Here is a 15,130-nt window from a genome sequence, read left to right as displayed (position 1 = left end):
ATGGTGATGCAAAGACAATGGGTTCAACCAGTTGAGATGGAGGTGGTCAGGTGGATGGGTGGGTGATAGTGGTGGTTATGTATAGAGGTTAGGGTTTTATTAAAGATGAAGTGGTAGTATAAGATCCATAAATTTTTAAAAAATGCCACATAACATGCCACATCATTAGAAAATGCCCCAGCATAAAAAAAACTAACTAAATTAAGCAAATCCCTTTGCTTGAAAATTAAATATTTCTTAATGATTTAAACAAAGTCAACATATGACATTGACTTTTGTTATATTTTTCAAGTAGTAGCTAACTAGCTAATCTGATCACCAGACTAAGACTGGTTAGGTGAATCATGTTGCATTGTTGTGTCATTGTGTCACACTGTTACCTAAACTACCTCTTAAAATATACATAAGCCTGAAAGTAACACAAAATATTATAAAAATTGGTCAAGTAAACCAACATGTCAAAATCAAACTGAAAAAGTCAAACAACATAACAAGTATGAGATGAAAATCTAGATTAAGACTTCATGTTAGCCATGCATATTAATCAAATTTCTTGCCAAATTAAGTCTTATAATTTACAGAAAATTTCAATAGAGAAAAATGTCAACCTACTCAAAGTCAAACCATCACTTGTATCCAATGAGACACAACTGGTCAATTTCTCTTCAATACTACTTAGAAATCTCAAAAAGGACAAGCTTCATCGTCAGAACTAAGAATAATTTCTAATTCATGCATCTTTTGTGTACCTTCTTTGACTTTCGCCGCAGACGTTTGACTCTTTTCAATTTTTACTCTCTTTGCATTTAACTGTTGACTTGTTTTGACCTCAGGCGGATTTGACCCAACAACAGGTGATTTCCTTTCACACCCACAAACAAAAGATTAGAAATATACCATCTTTTAAATAAATCAAGCACAAAATAATGAAAAAATTATGACTTCTTAGTTCTTAGTCTGTTTACCTTTTATCAAAACTCTTAATAGGTTGATTTAAACTTGAACTTGGTTTTCCTGTTAGTTAAATTGACTTTGATTGTTCAAAATGTAATCACAAATAAGCAAATTTGAGCCAAACAAACGTAATACAATACCTGCAACTTCAGATAAAAATCTTATTCCTTGCGAGTAAGCATTAGTTGTCACTTTTCCTGCATTACTGTCAAAACAGAAAAGCTATGTGACACATCAAGATTCAGAATTAACTAGATAACAATATTAAAAATAGTTAAAACCTTAACGCCTTTCGCAATCCCTCAACCGACAAAATTTTCTTCAGTTGTCCAGGTTTTGATACATTTGTTGGGTTTTCAACCATGTAAACGCCTTCCGATTGCATTTTATCTTTGAAGTTAAAAGCTGCCTTTATATTCCTGAATCATAACAATGAACCTTTTGAACGTCAAAGTTAATGGTTTTGTGGTGCCCAGCTAATATAATGTAGGGAAAAAACAGTTAAATTGGTTGAAAAATAAAGATACAAATATGTTTTTCATACCCTCCCGTGAACTCAACTCTTTTACTAGTATACTTTTTTGATGCATCCTGTGGTTCAAATAATCAGATACATCATTAGTCAGCAAAAGTATATGTGTACCCAGAAATGAAAATATAAAAAGGAAACAAAGTGCATTCATAATTGCATACCTTTTTGTGGTAGCTGCAATATATTCCCTTACGCCTAGAATACACAAGAAAAAGAAAATAATTACTCTTTTGAGATTTAATGTTTCATCATTTTACTGTATTCTCCATTTGTTCATTTGGCTTTAACCAAACAAATCATCAGACATGAACAGTCAAATGAACAGGCTCTCTTCTCCGTGTTCATTTGTTAAAAAATTGGGCACGTTTAAGTTCGTTTATATTCGTTTATTGACAATATAAATTAACGTTTCACAAACGTAAATGAACGGACATAACTAAACATAAATGAACGGACATAACTGAGGAACTGAGCTAAAACCAATTAATACTAAATGTGAACAATGCATTGGGCCTAAAAAGATGTTAAAAATAGACTAAAGTGTAATAGGCCTGAAAATTTTGAATTATATATTAACGCAAACAAACATAAACAAACAAACTTAAACAAGCATAAACAAACGTTAACATATATGAAGGAAAGAGACATGTGTTAATGTTCATTCATTTATAAAACAAACAAACATAAACGAACTTTCCACCGACCAGTTCATTGAACATTCGGTTCGTTTTAAATGGACAAGTAATTCATTTTAAATGGACAAGTAACTCATTTTAGATGGACAAGAACTTTAGTTGTATAACTTATAAAAGTTGACATTTGACCATTCATTACAACAATATATATAATGCTTCTGATAACATACTTGTCAATAAACTGTGTGCAAGATTTGCAGTGCCCAAAATCAGGAGAAGTTCCCATTTTCAACACTTGAGGAGCATTAAAAACTGTCAAAGTAAACCCTTCTTTCTAAAAAAAGAAAGACACAAAAAATGTCAATATTTGTCAAACTAAAAGACAATAACATTAAAAAAAGTTGAAATTTGTTACCGATTTTGGGTCGTTACGAACACCACAATTGAAGAAAGCAAATACGGCTCCAACTACTTCTTTACAGTTCTTTTGATAAGCATTTCCAAACAAGAAAACCGAAACCTTTTTTTCATTAAAACAAGTAATTTCCCATATAGTGTACGGCTTCCCTGTAGAGCTGATTCTCTTTTCACCAGGGTTACATAACACTCCAACAGTTGCCCAACAACCAGAAAGAGTGTCCCCCGATAAAAGATTCCTACAAATACCACAAAAGTTAAAAACTTGATTCATTTGAATAATTATTAAAATGAAGAAGATTCTTAGTAGAGTAGTATTCTGTACTTTATTGCTGTTAAGCGAACAAATCGAATATCTGCAAATCGATCACTCAATTCTGTCTTAGAGACCAACTGGTTCCTGAAAAATTAAAAGCAATATGAAATTATTAACAGGGCACTACGATTTGCTTAATTTTATGATTTTATATTATTTCATTTCTATCTAGTATAAATTGCATGATATTGAAGATATTTATCTGCCAGATTGCCACACGCAATCCTAGGAAACAAACCTTTATATTCATTAACTGTTTGTGTAAGAAGTGTGTTTGTTACAATATCATATGCATACTTGAGAAGTTTCAAAGTGTGAAGTATTATTAACTGAGATACAATTTCTAGTTTACATTTTGAGGCAAATTCTGTGAAATGATTAAAATTATGAAATTGGATGTATATAAGGTACGATATACCGTTTGTTTAAAACAAGAAATGAAAGCTACTTACTGGATTCTCAAACCTGAGAATTTTTCAACTTCAACATCACTTGAGCTCCTTGCACGGTTAGATTTGAGGTTTTTGTTGGAGGTCTCGGGCTCATAATGTAGACAATCTTCAACAGCAGTTTTGAAAACAGACATGTCTGCTTTTCCCCTTTGCCTACTGCCTGATCCATCATCGGATAAATATCCTGTATTCATATAATATCGCATACTGGCATTTTAGTTTTTCAAAATAAGAATACAAATTCTTGCAGGATCACGATTAACAGCCCAAATTACAGATTTGAGTAATAAATTTTAAAAAAATAAATAAAATGAGCATGCCTAATTACAAGCTCATAGAAATTACTGACTACGAAAAAAAACACAAATGTTTTAGTTAAAAAAAATAAACAAGTCAGGTGTAATAGTCAATGAATGGCCAAAGTTGAATAACAAAGAAATGTTTGTATGTGTATTCTGAAACCAGTTAGAGCAGTTAAAATAAGATAATGATTGATTTGATTAAAAGTAAGGAAAGGAAAGGAAAGGTGTGTAATTTGACTACAATAGTTATTCATTATTACTTGTTGACATGTGAATGTGATTATTTATTTAGTTAGTTATTCTCCCAAACACCCCTCCCTTAAAATCCCAAATTCATTGTTATCAGGTAAGCAAAGATTTTTTTAATTAAAAAAACCCATAAAAACTAAATTAGGGCAGATCAAGTAAGAAACAAGAAGAAGAAGAAGAAGAAGAAGAATACCAGGTGAAGGAGAAGAAGGAGGTGTTTCTAGAACCCGGTCTTGAAGGGATAGAAGAAGATCCAGATCGTCACCGTGTGTCGACATATTGATTGATTGGTTGATGTTACTTACCAGTATAGTATCAGCGTTTGATTTGGATTATTAGATCCATCGAGATGTAATATGCTCTGCTCTTCACATTTTAGATAGAGGGAGGGAGATTTCATGTGCTTTAGGCGGGAAACTTTTTATTGGCTTTTTCAACAACAAGGTCCTTTTTGTTTTGACCAACAGATTCAAATCCTAGCTTTTCAAAAACAATTTTGGCTTTTTGATTAGAAAATTACTAATCTGCCCACCATTTACCCTAATCCAAAATATATTCATAAAATGACACTATGTTGTTCTTCTCTTGTTCTATCGTTGTCGCCGACCAGCCAATTCTTCAAGAATACTTTTTGACTCTACGTGACCTCATCTTTCCTATATTTTCAACCTTCAATTATTATGATTATTATACTTTTTGACTGTACGTCATCCTGTATTCTTTTCTTTTGTTTAAGCATCAAATAGATAAATATTAACCTAACCTATTCGTGAAAACTAAGTTCCTTCGTTTATGAATGTGTGTATGTATAATTTCCTCCACAATTAGAATGAACAAACTTGTACTAATAAATAAAGCCAACCGACATAAACAAACAAACAAACAAACATTCACCATAACATTTTACTTAGCACCAAAACCAACCTTTTCGCCTTTACAATTTACAAACCAACCATCACTTCACTAAATGTTTACATGCCTAATCCAATCCATGGTCTTTGTGTGCACTGAGAGAGAACGAGAAATATACAAAGTATTTGGATTTTGTAATGCACTTGGTTGACTGCAGAAAATAGAATACCTCAAGGGTGCAACCATCATAGTCACTACCACCGCCACCAATACCATCCTCATCACCTCAGAGGCATCGGCATAAGCATAGGCAACAAGCCAACAACGATAATACAATTCATGATTTTAAATTTTTTAACATTCGATGTATGAACTTACCTCCCGCTAAAGAGAATATTTTCAAGTACAAAAGTTCAGACATTTTGGATAGAACTAAAACGTATTTTGGAAGATAACCTTTATAACTATTAACTAATAATCATAAACCCCATTCAAAGAAAGTTGTGTCTTTTGTGAAAGATCATAAATGGTTGAATTCCTTAGCAATTTAAAAGGAACCTTTACACATGATGATTTAGATAAAATCATTCTAAATCAAATGCCATCTTCTCAATCAAGTTAATCCAATTCAGCAACTAAATTAGGAATAGATTTTAGGTTGAATTTATACAAAGATTTCATTGATAAAAATGTAAAGATGTAAAAATTTGTTTTTAAAGTAAAAACTTTGATGGCCATTTGGGTCCATACGCCTCTTTGAAATTAGAACACAAGTTCAAAATATTTAAACCATAAACAAAGTAAACACATGAAACCCACCAAGAGAACCAAACATATAGTTAGTTCCAAATAAATTTGCATAAACAACAATTTGAAGTATAAATAAAGCAAACTACAGAATGCATCACATTCCACTATTTATTTACAAAAATCTTTTAGTAAATTTATAAAAAAGAAAAAACAGCTCGACAAACTTGTTCGTTCCCTTGATGAATCCTTCTTGAACACGCCATTACCAGTCATATTTCCAATCCACATCTTCATTAAACTGGAAAAAGAACACCATTTATAACCTAAACTAAATAAAACATAAGTTTCAAGACAGAAAAATAATGCTTTTACGATAACTGACCTTAACCATAACCATGCCATCACTGACAATTAGGGGAAGACAAAGAAGCAACCTTTATTGGGTCCCACTTATCAAAGGATACAATATACACAATTTGGTTAGTTTTAATAAAAACTCATGACAAGTCGAACGATCCTTGTCCTTCATTAATAGCATACAAGAGCTTCCTGTACATTATTTCCTGTCAAAACAAATTCAAAAACCGTTACATAAAAAACTTTAAAAGATCGAAGATTCAAATCAAGAGGACAATAATACCTTGGTGGAATATGGAGGAAGCTTTAGGTAATTAGCACACGTCATCACACTTGGTAAATCATCATCTGCAGATTCTGACACCCCAGCTGCATTGGAAGCCGAGTTGGCTGTTGAAGAATGCTGTGCCAGACAACAAAAACAGATTATATTATAATATCAATTGATAAAATATTAGCATTTAAAGAGAATTCCATATATCACCCACAAAACCTGGAACAATATCTGGGCATGTAAACAAACGAACATTCACTGAACCTGTCTGCAGGAGGTTCGTTTATTGAATAAACGAATGAAAACAAACAGCATTTTTTGTACAAACGAACATGAACACATGCATTGTTCGTTCATTTATGTTTGTGCACATCCATATACGTTCGTTCGTTTATGTTCATTCATTTACATTTTATATTCATTCGTTTACGTTCATTTACATTCATTTAAAAGGGGTGTTTAGGAATCCTTATTTAGCCTCCTTATTACTTTTCCCAAAAGTTATAAGAAACATTATTGTGACACAATCAACTCATCCCCTCACAAAAAAAAGAAAAAAAAAAGCAATCCCAAACACCTTTTAAATTTTGCAAAAAGTTTATAAGTTGGCTAAAAAAAGCAATCCAAAACATCCCCTAAATGTGTTAGTTTACACTTGTTACACGCACATTAATATATTCATTAAAAAATTTAGGCCCATTACAACTTGTTTTAAACCTTTATTTGGTTTTAGCTTTAATTGTTTGTATATTTTCAGTTATGTTTATTTATGGAGCATTCGTTTATACAGTTAATAAATGAACATAAACGAACGCTAACATGTTCTTTCTTAAAAAACGAACACGAACAATAAAATCCCGTCCATTTAATTGTGCGTGTCCGATTGTTTATTCAGCAAAGATTAAATGAACTAGCACTCACATGCTCTGTTTGTGTTCATTCAGTTCATTTACAGGCCTACCCGTTTTCATATATATGACGTACTTACACTTCCCTTATGTAAACATTTAGATCACGAGAGTTCGAAATGTAAGGAAAAGAACAAGAGTACAATAGTCATATAATGATTTGTAATTTATAAAACAGTTGAATTGTATTCATACCTTTCTCACAATTGTTAACTTAGGATTCAAGGCAGCCAAACCACCAGGAGGAAGACGAGGTGCACCCGTCACAAATTGACAGAAAGCCCGTTGCTGTTCAGGATTAAACTCTCCCATAATCTCAAGCAACTAAACGCAACATCACTTATTAGAATACTATTTTTTCAGTAAACAAACGAAATTAAAGAAAATGTATACATACATTAACCACTGCAGGGCTCTTGGAAGTATACCCATGATCAAATTTAATGTGTTCAACAAGTGTATCAGCCTGCGTTTAAAACAAACTTAAATTAATCTTTTAGACGCTTAATAACATGTTTAAATACAAGTAAATAATTACCTCCCACAACTCTCCACGGCCACAAAGTAGATAATCCAACTCACTTGGAGAAAATATTTGTAGAGCCGAAATGTCAAAAACCTGATAAATAGATAGTACAATAAACATAAACTGGTTTTCAGGAATAAAATTCGCATCAAAAAGAAAAAAGGTTTACCTGATTAAACCCGGCTCTAAACGCTTCCATCTGTCGCGTAATACCAGCCTTCACAGTAGCATCAACTACTAAAGAAATGTACTCTTCCAAATTGTTCAAATCAACCTGTAAACAAACAAATTTGATCAAATAAACTGCTAGAATAACATAAATAACATATAAAAAAAGTCAAAAAAATGATGTTGTAAGTACAATGTCATCGCCTGTTTTGAGAACATAATCGGGATATCCAGGAAGTGTGAAATCCAAGCAAAGATCTTCAATTGGGGCTCCTCTAAACCTTAAGTTGACTACTTCATTTTGGTCATCTGTTGACTCCAAGTACTGTTTCCGGCTAACAAGTGCTTGTAATTCTTGCAATGTTTTACCAAATTCACCATCAAATAATGATATGTCATGTAAATCGAGTTCCTGTGACACAAAAAAGTCACATCTCAAAACCAAAACAAAAAAGGAACAAAAAATAAAGCCATAAAAGAAATGTAAGCCCATAAATGAACCGAACTGAACGCTCAGTGAATGTTTAGACTGGAAGTTCATTATACACTAAACGGATGAATACTAAAAACATTTTTTTCATTCAACGAACATGATCACATGTCTTATTCGTTAATTTATGTTTGTTAACGTTTGTTTAAGTTCTTGTATTTAAGCTTGTTTGTGTTCATTCGTTTATGTTTAGTTATGTTCGTTAATATACATTTATTAACTTAGTCTATAAAAATTTCATCAAGTTTAACTTTTTAGGCCCAACAGATTGATATTCATGTTTACTGTTAATTTTCGTCCACAAAGTTAAATGCATGTAAGTATGTTCAGTTACGTTCATTCGTTTATGTTTGTTTGCGGTCACGAGTTTTTATATCATTAATGAACATATACAGGCATTAATTTTCTTTTCTTATCAACGAACGTGAACAAGAAATTTCCATTCATTTAATCGATCATCCTCAATCGTTTGTTCGATAAAAGATGAGCGAATGAACAAAACACAAAAATAATAAACACAGAGCGCTTACCTGTCCAAGCACAAGTTTGTAAAAGGCAACCGAAAGCGGGAGGTCCAAAAGCCGACCATCTTGAAGCGCTTTCGCCATTACACGACCAAGAAGCCGAAAATATTCTATAACTTTAGATAATTGAGTCCCATCAGAAGCATCAACATTAACGGGCCAAGGACGCGGAAATAGCCCAAGAGGTGCTAAAACAAGATCTCCATTACCCTTCCCAGATTTCTTCTCCAAGTCAACTTCCACTGTCATGTTGGCATCTTGCAAACTAGATCTCCACATTCTCAATCCTGCTTTTTGAAGATCATGACTTAGTAAAGTATAAAACTCCAAAGTGGGGCCCAAACCGGTCCCCACTTCACCAAAATATTCAACTTCTAAAACCGCCTTTTGACTTGAATACATCTCCATAACTTTCGCGGCAGAATCCAATATTCGGTTTCTCGAAACGCGAACCTTTTGTCGTTGTAATCTTCCGACTCGAAACTCCCGCTCGTTCATAGACCCGTGACTGTCAGCACCCTGCTGCTGCTGAAGCCGATGTAGCGCGCGAGATAAACCGAAAGCTGTTGAATAAAAATACTGTCGCCTGATTTCAAATGGGAATAAAAATGGGCATGATTTTGTTAACTGATAACACCATGATGGAAGACTGCCACTGCAAAGTGCAAGTGCATCTTGAATTTGCCTAGACAATTTTGGCGTTAATTTGCTGTTAATAAACTCATCAGACGGAACCCTAACACCAGCAGATATGCTCAACTCGTCTAAACTTAAAATTTTCCCTTGAGCAAAACTGTCTGTTGCTGACTGTACACGCAGACGTGGTGCCAGTTGGTTTAACCCTTCTAATACGCGTAGTAAACATAATATGTTGTGAGTAGGGTTGTTTCTTTCAAGATCACATGGAAGTTCACCTTGTAATATGCTGTCTAAAAGAGACATCTGATGGATTCGTGAATCACTATTATTCGAGGTGGACCCTGCTTTGGTAGCTGATTTAGATGGACTTGTTGTAACTGTTTGGGAGTCAGCTCTTTGATACGTGATAGTATAAATATCACCCCATAATCGGTTACCGTCACCAGATACAAAATCACTTCCATTATCGTCATCTTCATCAAGAACAAGTTGTCTCTGAATGGCCTGATAGATTGTTAAGTGATGGCTTAACTGTTTCCCACCTGAAGTAAACACTAACTTTGGAGAGCCAACGATAGGCCGCCCGTGGCGGTCTCTGCCGCCACGAATACCGCCTCTGCCACCATTGGCTGACGAAAGTCCCGCCATTGCAGCAGCAGCAAATGTCATTTTCCCCCTTGAGTGTAACGAGTCTGACCCGCGAACCGCAGCGCCTCGGCTGCTGCTGCTAGAGCCACAGGTGGGGTTTGGATGGTTATCACTGGTGGCACCACTAGCGGCGGGTCTTTCTTCACCTAACTTGACATCGTGAACTTTGTCTGGCGTGCCAACGGGAAGCGAATCGTCTCTTAGTACCTGCATTAACCGTTTTGTTTATTATATCATTAATATTATTATTATAGCTACTAGTAATAAAAAAATAGGGTAAATACCATAAAAACCAACACTTTCTGTCTTTTATCAAAAAAGTCTCTCTTAACATTTTTAAATTTGGAAGAAAAAAAATATCTCTTAGTTATGATTGAATGAAATCATGAACACAATATTTGACAAACTACATTATAATAGCAAAAAAATAATTAGTTTACAACCTTTTAATGATCTTCAATTTATACAACCATTTTATATGTTTTTAGTTTTTTATTTAATTTTGAGTTGCGTCATCCACGCTCGTGTATTTTTATTATAATGTTTTGAAAAATTATTTGCTATTATCTAACGTTTGGGGGCAAAAAAAGAAAAGAAAAGACAAAACATTGAACAGACTTTGCCTTCCCATGCGTTCAATTTAAAAAGATTAATTCATATCAATTCTTTTCTCGTGTAGTATTAATGAGTAAAAAAAATCACAATTTTGTTGAAATTTAACGTGTGGACCATGGAGGGGACTTTAATGTGCAAAAAATCTTAAGCAACATTAATGAGAAGAAAAAAAGTTTGTTAATTTTTTTATACTATAATAACAAAGATGCTATGGCAACATACATCATCAGGATCCTCGTCATCGTCCTCAGAAATGTCATCATCTTCAATCACTAATGCATCATCCATCTCAACAGGTGATGCATCAAAATCCTCTTCCTATAGCAGACAAGATATTGAAGTATATAATATATTATAATTTAAAAAATAATAAAACTTGGTACCTCAGAAGTAGAGTCCCCATCAACAGATTTCATCTGTGCATCTTTATCCAATGAAGCCCGTCTACGAGCAGCATTTCTAGTCTGTGGGCCCCCTCTCCCCTCTTCTTGACCTGGCTTCAATACGGCTTTCCCCTTCCCTTTTGAAGAGCTTGTGTTTTTATCTTCCGTTTTATTTGCGGAGTCGCCGATATTAACTGATGACCTGGACCTCGTGGAGTGATGGCGTGCCGCGGCCACAGGCGTGGTTCCAGACTCAGAATTGCCCAAATATCCAGACGGCTTCTGACCCGACTCACTTCGTTGCACACGTGGCCAAAGAAAATCCTCCACAGCAGCTAAACTAGCCAACGGATCAATCAACACAACATTTGAAGAATAATCACGGAGAGACTTATCACCGTGTGCTCTACAAAGTCGTAACTTAAACGGCTGAGATAACGCTCCGAGCCCAGATGACAAACGTGCGTTTCCAGTTGATGACCTGGCACTGTGACTCAGCACCACAGGGAAACGTTCTAAAGATGTCAATGCATGTTGAAGCTTCTGAACTAGATTACTCATAGGCGCTTGTTTTCCAGCATCAACACTTAGCGGGAGTGCAACTTGTATAAAAGACGTGTATCGTTTAGTCGCCAGCTGGCGTAATTTAGGCAGATTTGCTTCTGACACTCGTTCTTTTGAAAAATGTCCAAACGAGAAATAGTTTAGTAAAGCATCAACAACACCACTACCAATGAATTCAAATGTTGAAACACCATCATCTTTTGTTAGTTCTGCAAGCATTTCAGTTATTACTCCCATCAAGTTTTCTTCTTTTCCAGGTGAAAAGTCAACAAACCGAAGACTACACGCTTTTGACTTCCCCTTTGACTTTGACTTATAATCATCCATGTCAGCACCTAACTTCTTAGAAAGATTCTTCAAATGTAACAGATCATCTGTAACTCCAACTTCAGCATTAGCACCAGAATCAGATGGGAAGTATTTATCCTTGAAAGCTTTTGCACTTGTACTAACTGCCATCCGTAGACTGGAACTGACAGCTGGCAGTTCAGCAGAGGTTTTCAAATCTTCAGCACCGGGATCTGTAGCAATGCGGCGTCGATAACGCCTCGAGCGTAAGGAGGATCCAGATATAGAATCATTAACCTTCTCACTTGATAATGGTGTAGAAAAAGCATTACCAGATGGTGATGATGACTCAGCCAGTGCATCTATTGCATGGACAACACCTTCTCTCACAAACATCTTACTGAACGTTTCCGGAAGCTTCTCCATTAGTATCTCTGCTATTTGAAGCGATGGTACCAACACTTGCGGGTCCTTCCACGCCAAAACTCCAGCCAAGAAACTGAAATTTCACAAAGATAGGAAGTATTTACATTTACATAATATAATTAATAAAAAAATGTAACAGGTAAACCATCAACAACTATATGACGTACCTTGATATGTTTGCAACACCAAGTAGAGATCGAATCATATCAGCAGTGCTAAAGTACATCAATTTCCCGATCACTGAAAGAGATTTGTGACGAACGGGCGCGTTTACACTCGACCCGTATATCTACAAAATATAAAAATATTGTCACTTTGTATGAATAATTGAAATAAAGATGGTATAATGTCTCTTTAAAGCTAACCTGAATCAGAACAGGAAGAAGATCCATCCCAAACTGCTGCAGAAGCTCAGGTTGACTGGTCAACAACTTCTCCCGAGCCGAGACCTCGGGTGCACTGTCATCAGATTCTTCTTGCTTGCTACTACTTCCTGCGGTTGACTTTCTCAAAAGAGACCCTTTGACAAATACATTACTACTTGTAGGAAGAGTTATGGTGCCATTTGGCAATGGTGGAAGAAGCTCATTTGCTAAGTTCACAATCTCAAAAATCTACACACCAAAAGAAACAAGTTATTGAAAACACATAGAGTGACAATTAAGAAATTACAATACATTGTAAAAAATCCAAAAGTTACCTGCTCCGGTGGTCTACTTAAAGCAGGTGAAACAGACATTGTTGCTACAAGACCAGAACCTGATAATATATCTTTGAGAATCCCACTGATCCCTAAAAGAAGCAAAGTTTTGGACCCTAAAGGAGAACCACTTGCACATGTAGATAGCAATCGGATTAAGCCCTGCAAAGATTAACATTGAGTAATGCAGTCTTAATAGTAATACAGTAATACTATATTCCAAAACAAAAATAAAAGTTAAAACTACTTATGTACCGTGTATGTAGATGTACTGAGAGATGCTTGTCCAGAACAGTTGATTGAAATAAGAGAGGCTGCCTGTTTAACCAATCCATGAACACAAAGCTCATCTAGCTGATCAGGAGATGCTGCAAATGCCTCAGCAATTCGAGTCAAACAAACTGAAGCATGCTCCAAAACCTGTAAATATAATGAAATTTAAAAACAATCATTTAACTATCCTTTGGTAGCTAAAACTGTAAATTTGTACACTAGTACTCACCTTAGCATCATGGTACTGAAGAAGATTTGTCAATAAAGGAACAGCTTCCATGACAAAATCAGCAGCGTCAGATGGAAGTTTCTTGCACATGTTTGCAGCAGTTGATAGTGCCACACGCTGAGAAATGAAACAAGAAGTCAGTATAAAAAGACATACTTGATGTTATACTGTAACATAACAGGGTACAAATGAGTACCTGGACTCCTGTCGAAAAGAAGTCAAGATAAGAAAGCACAGCCATTAAAGCCCCTGCTCGCAAGCAGGCAGTTGGGTGCTCCTGAGATATCTTCTTAAGAGCTTGCAAAGACTGTCACCAAATTAATAGAAAAGTTCAACATTATCACTATAATTCACAGTTCTAAATTTCAAGATTCTCAAGTAAAAGTTTAAACAAATATATCATCATCAAATACAAGATTTCAACGATATCAAGTATAAACAATTAGCTAATAAGCTGTCTAACCTGTTCAGCCAAATCCATGTACTCAATTGTAAGCAACCTCGCAACAAAGCAAGAAACAGCACCATAATGCACCACAGCAGCACACGAAGACGGTAACACATCACAAAGATGCGTGAGTGCCCGAGCAGCAAGCAACATAATATCAGGATTGCTCTCATGATTCAGCAACCCAACAAGAACAGGCACAAAAGAATCCACGGAGAACGTACTAAGCGAATCCTCAGTCCCGATAGACAGCATTTCACATAACTGGGTTAACGCCTCAACCTGCTTTCCTTCTTCCCCATCAGCACGCAACCCCGCAAGAATCTTCTTCAACCTTCCACTCTGATGAGACGACGAAGCGGACGCCATTGCAGACGAAGGAAGCAAATCATCCAACCCTGCACCCAACTTCCTCAACAAACCCTGAAGCGCACTGCTTGCAGAAGTCAAATTCTGATGCAGAATCCCCACACCTCCACCTTCACTGTCATCATCGTCGTCATCGTCAGCTCCACCGTCAATATTCAATCCCGAATTATCTCGGTTAACATTATCCCTCTCCTTAACCCGAACCTCATGCTCCTTCTCTTTCCCCTTATCCGAATTATCCCTATCCTTATCCGATCCCAAACCCTGACTACCCGTACCCTTCCTACTCCGACGCCCTCTACCCGAGGAGGACTCATTAACCAAATTATCCATATTAGAAGCACGTAAACGAGTAGATACCGATTGAGTTTGCGCGTTGGAAGCTCCTGCTGCTGCGGATGTGGACGAAGAGCCTGAGGCGGAAAGACGAGTGCGTTTATTGGAGCGAGTAGTGGGTCCGCCGGAGGAGGAAGAAGAATGGGCTGATGAGGTGGCCTCGGCCCTCTTCCGGCTACGAGTTTCCATACAAAACCCTAACCCCCTGAAATCAACGATCAACGACGATCGGAGATACAATGATCTCTAATCATCGTCCTTCACACAATCAATAAATAAAAAGCCCTAATTTATCCAAAACAACACTACCGAATTATAGCAAAGCTAATTGATGATGAAATTGATAATAAATTAAAGATGAATGTGAGTGATACGATGGAATTCAAACCCCGATTGACGGATGGATGGAGGAAGTAAATACAATTAAAATCGATTCAGAGGCAGAGGGTTAAATATAAATATAAATAAAAACCCTAATTGTTGTCGTAGAAGTTATTATATATAGG

At 35.7% G+C, this 15,130-nt stretch overlaps 2 protein-coding genes across 2 annotated transcripts; both read right to left on the bottom strand.

The window, feature by feature from the left end:
* Positions 1-373: 373 nt before the first annotated feature.
* LOC143547414 (uncharacterized) lies at positions 374-3,554 on the bottom strand. The gene is made up of 10 exons (XM_077038845.1): positions 3,307-3,554; positions 2,864-2,938; positions 2,537-2,777; positions 2,352-2,455; positions 1,648-1,681; positions 1,499-1,545; positions 1,236-1,373; positions 1,095-1,159; positions 966-1,014; positions 374-862 (listed from the first exon to the last, which is right to left on the bottom strand). The coding sequence occupies exons 1-10, from the start codon at positions 3,510-3,512 to the stop codon at positions 685-687; spliced, it is 1,137 nt and encodes a 378-aa protein (XP_076894960.1). The 5' UTR covers positions 3,513-3,554; the 3' UTR covers positions 374-684.
* Positions 3,555-5,557: 2,003 nt separating this feature from the next.
* Positions 5,558-14,925, bottom strand: LOC143547412 (E3 ubiquitin-protein ligase UPL3-like). The gene is made up of 18 exons (XM_077038843.1): positions 13,935-14,925; positions 13,668-13,778; positions 13,472-13,588; positions 13,225-13,389; positions 12,970-13,131; positions 12,635-12,883; positions 12,437-12,558; positions 10,992-12,342; positions 10,831-10,926; positions 8,713-10,200; positions 7,886-8,104; positions 7,694-7,798; positions 7,537-7,617; positions 7,396-7,464; positions 7,194-7,322; positions 6,100-6,219; positions 5,842-6,022; positions 5,558-5,757 (listed from the first exon to the last, which is right to left on the bottom strand). Exons 1-17 carry the CDS (start codon positions 14,811-14,813, stop codon positions 5,957-5,959), a joined length of 5,529 nt encoding a protein of 1,842 aa, XP_076894958.1. The 5' UTR covers positions 14,814-14,925; the 3' UTR covers positions 5,558-5,757; positions 5,842-5,956.
* Between the last annotated feature and the right edge of the window lie 205 nt (positions 14,926-15,130).

The sequence above is a fragment of the Bidens hawaiensis genome, unplaced genomic scaffold, assembly GCF_021521415.1.
Source record: "Bidens hawaiensis isolate Kalapana, Puna unplaced genomic scaffold, B.hawaiensis_p1.1 tig00014716_1, whole genome shotgun sequence".
Taxonomy (NCBI): Eukaryota; Viridiplantae; Streptophyta; class Magnoliopsida; order Asterales; family Asteraceae; genus Bidens; species Bidens hawaiensis.
Note: the sequence above shows the minus strand (reverse complement) of the source record. Positions and strands in the feature narration are given on the sequence as shown.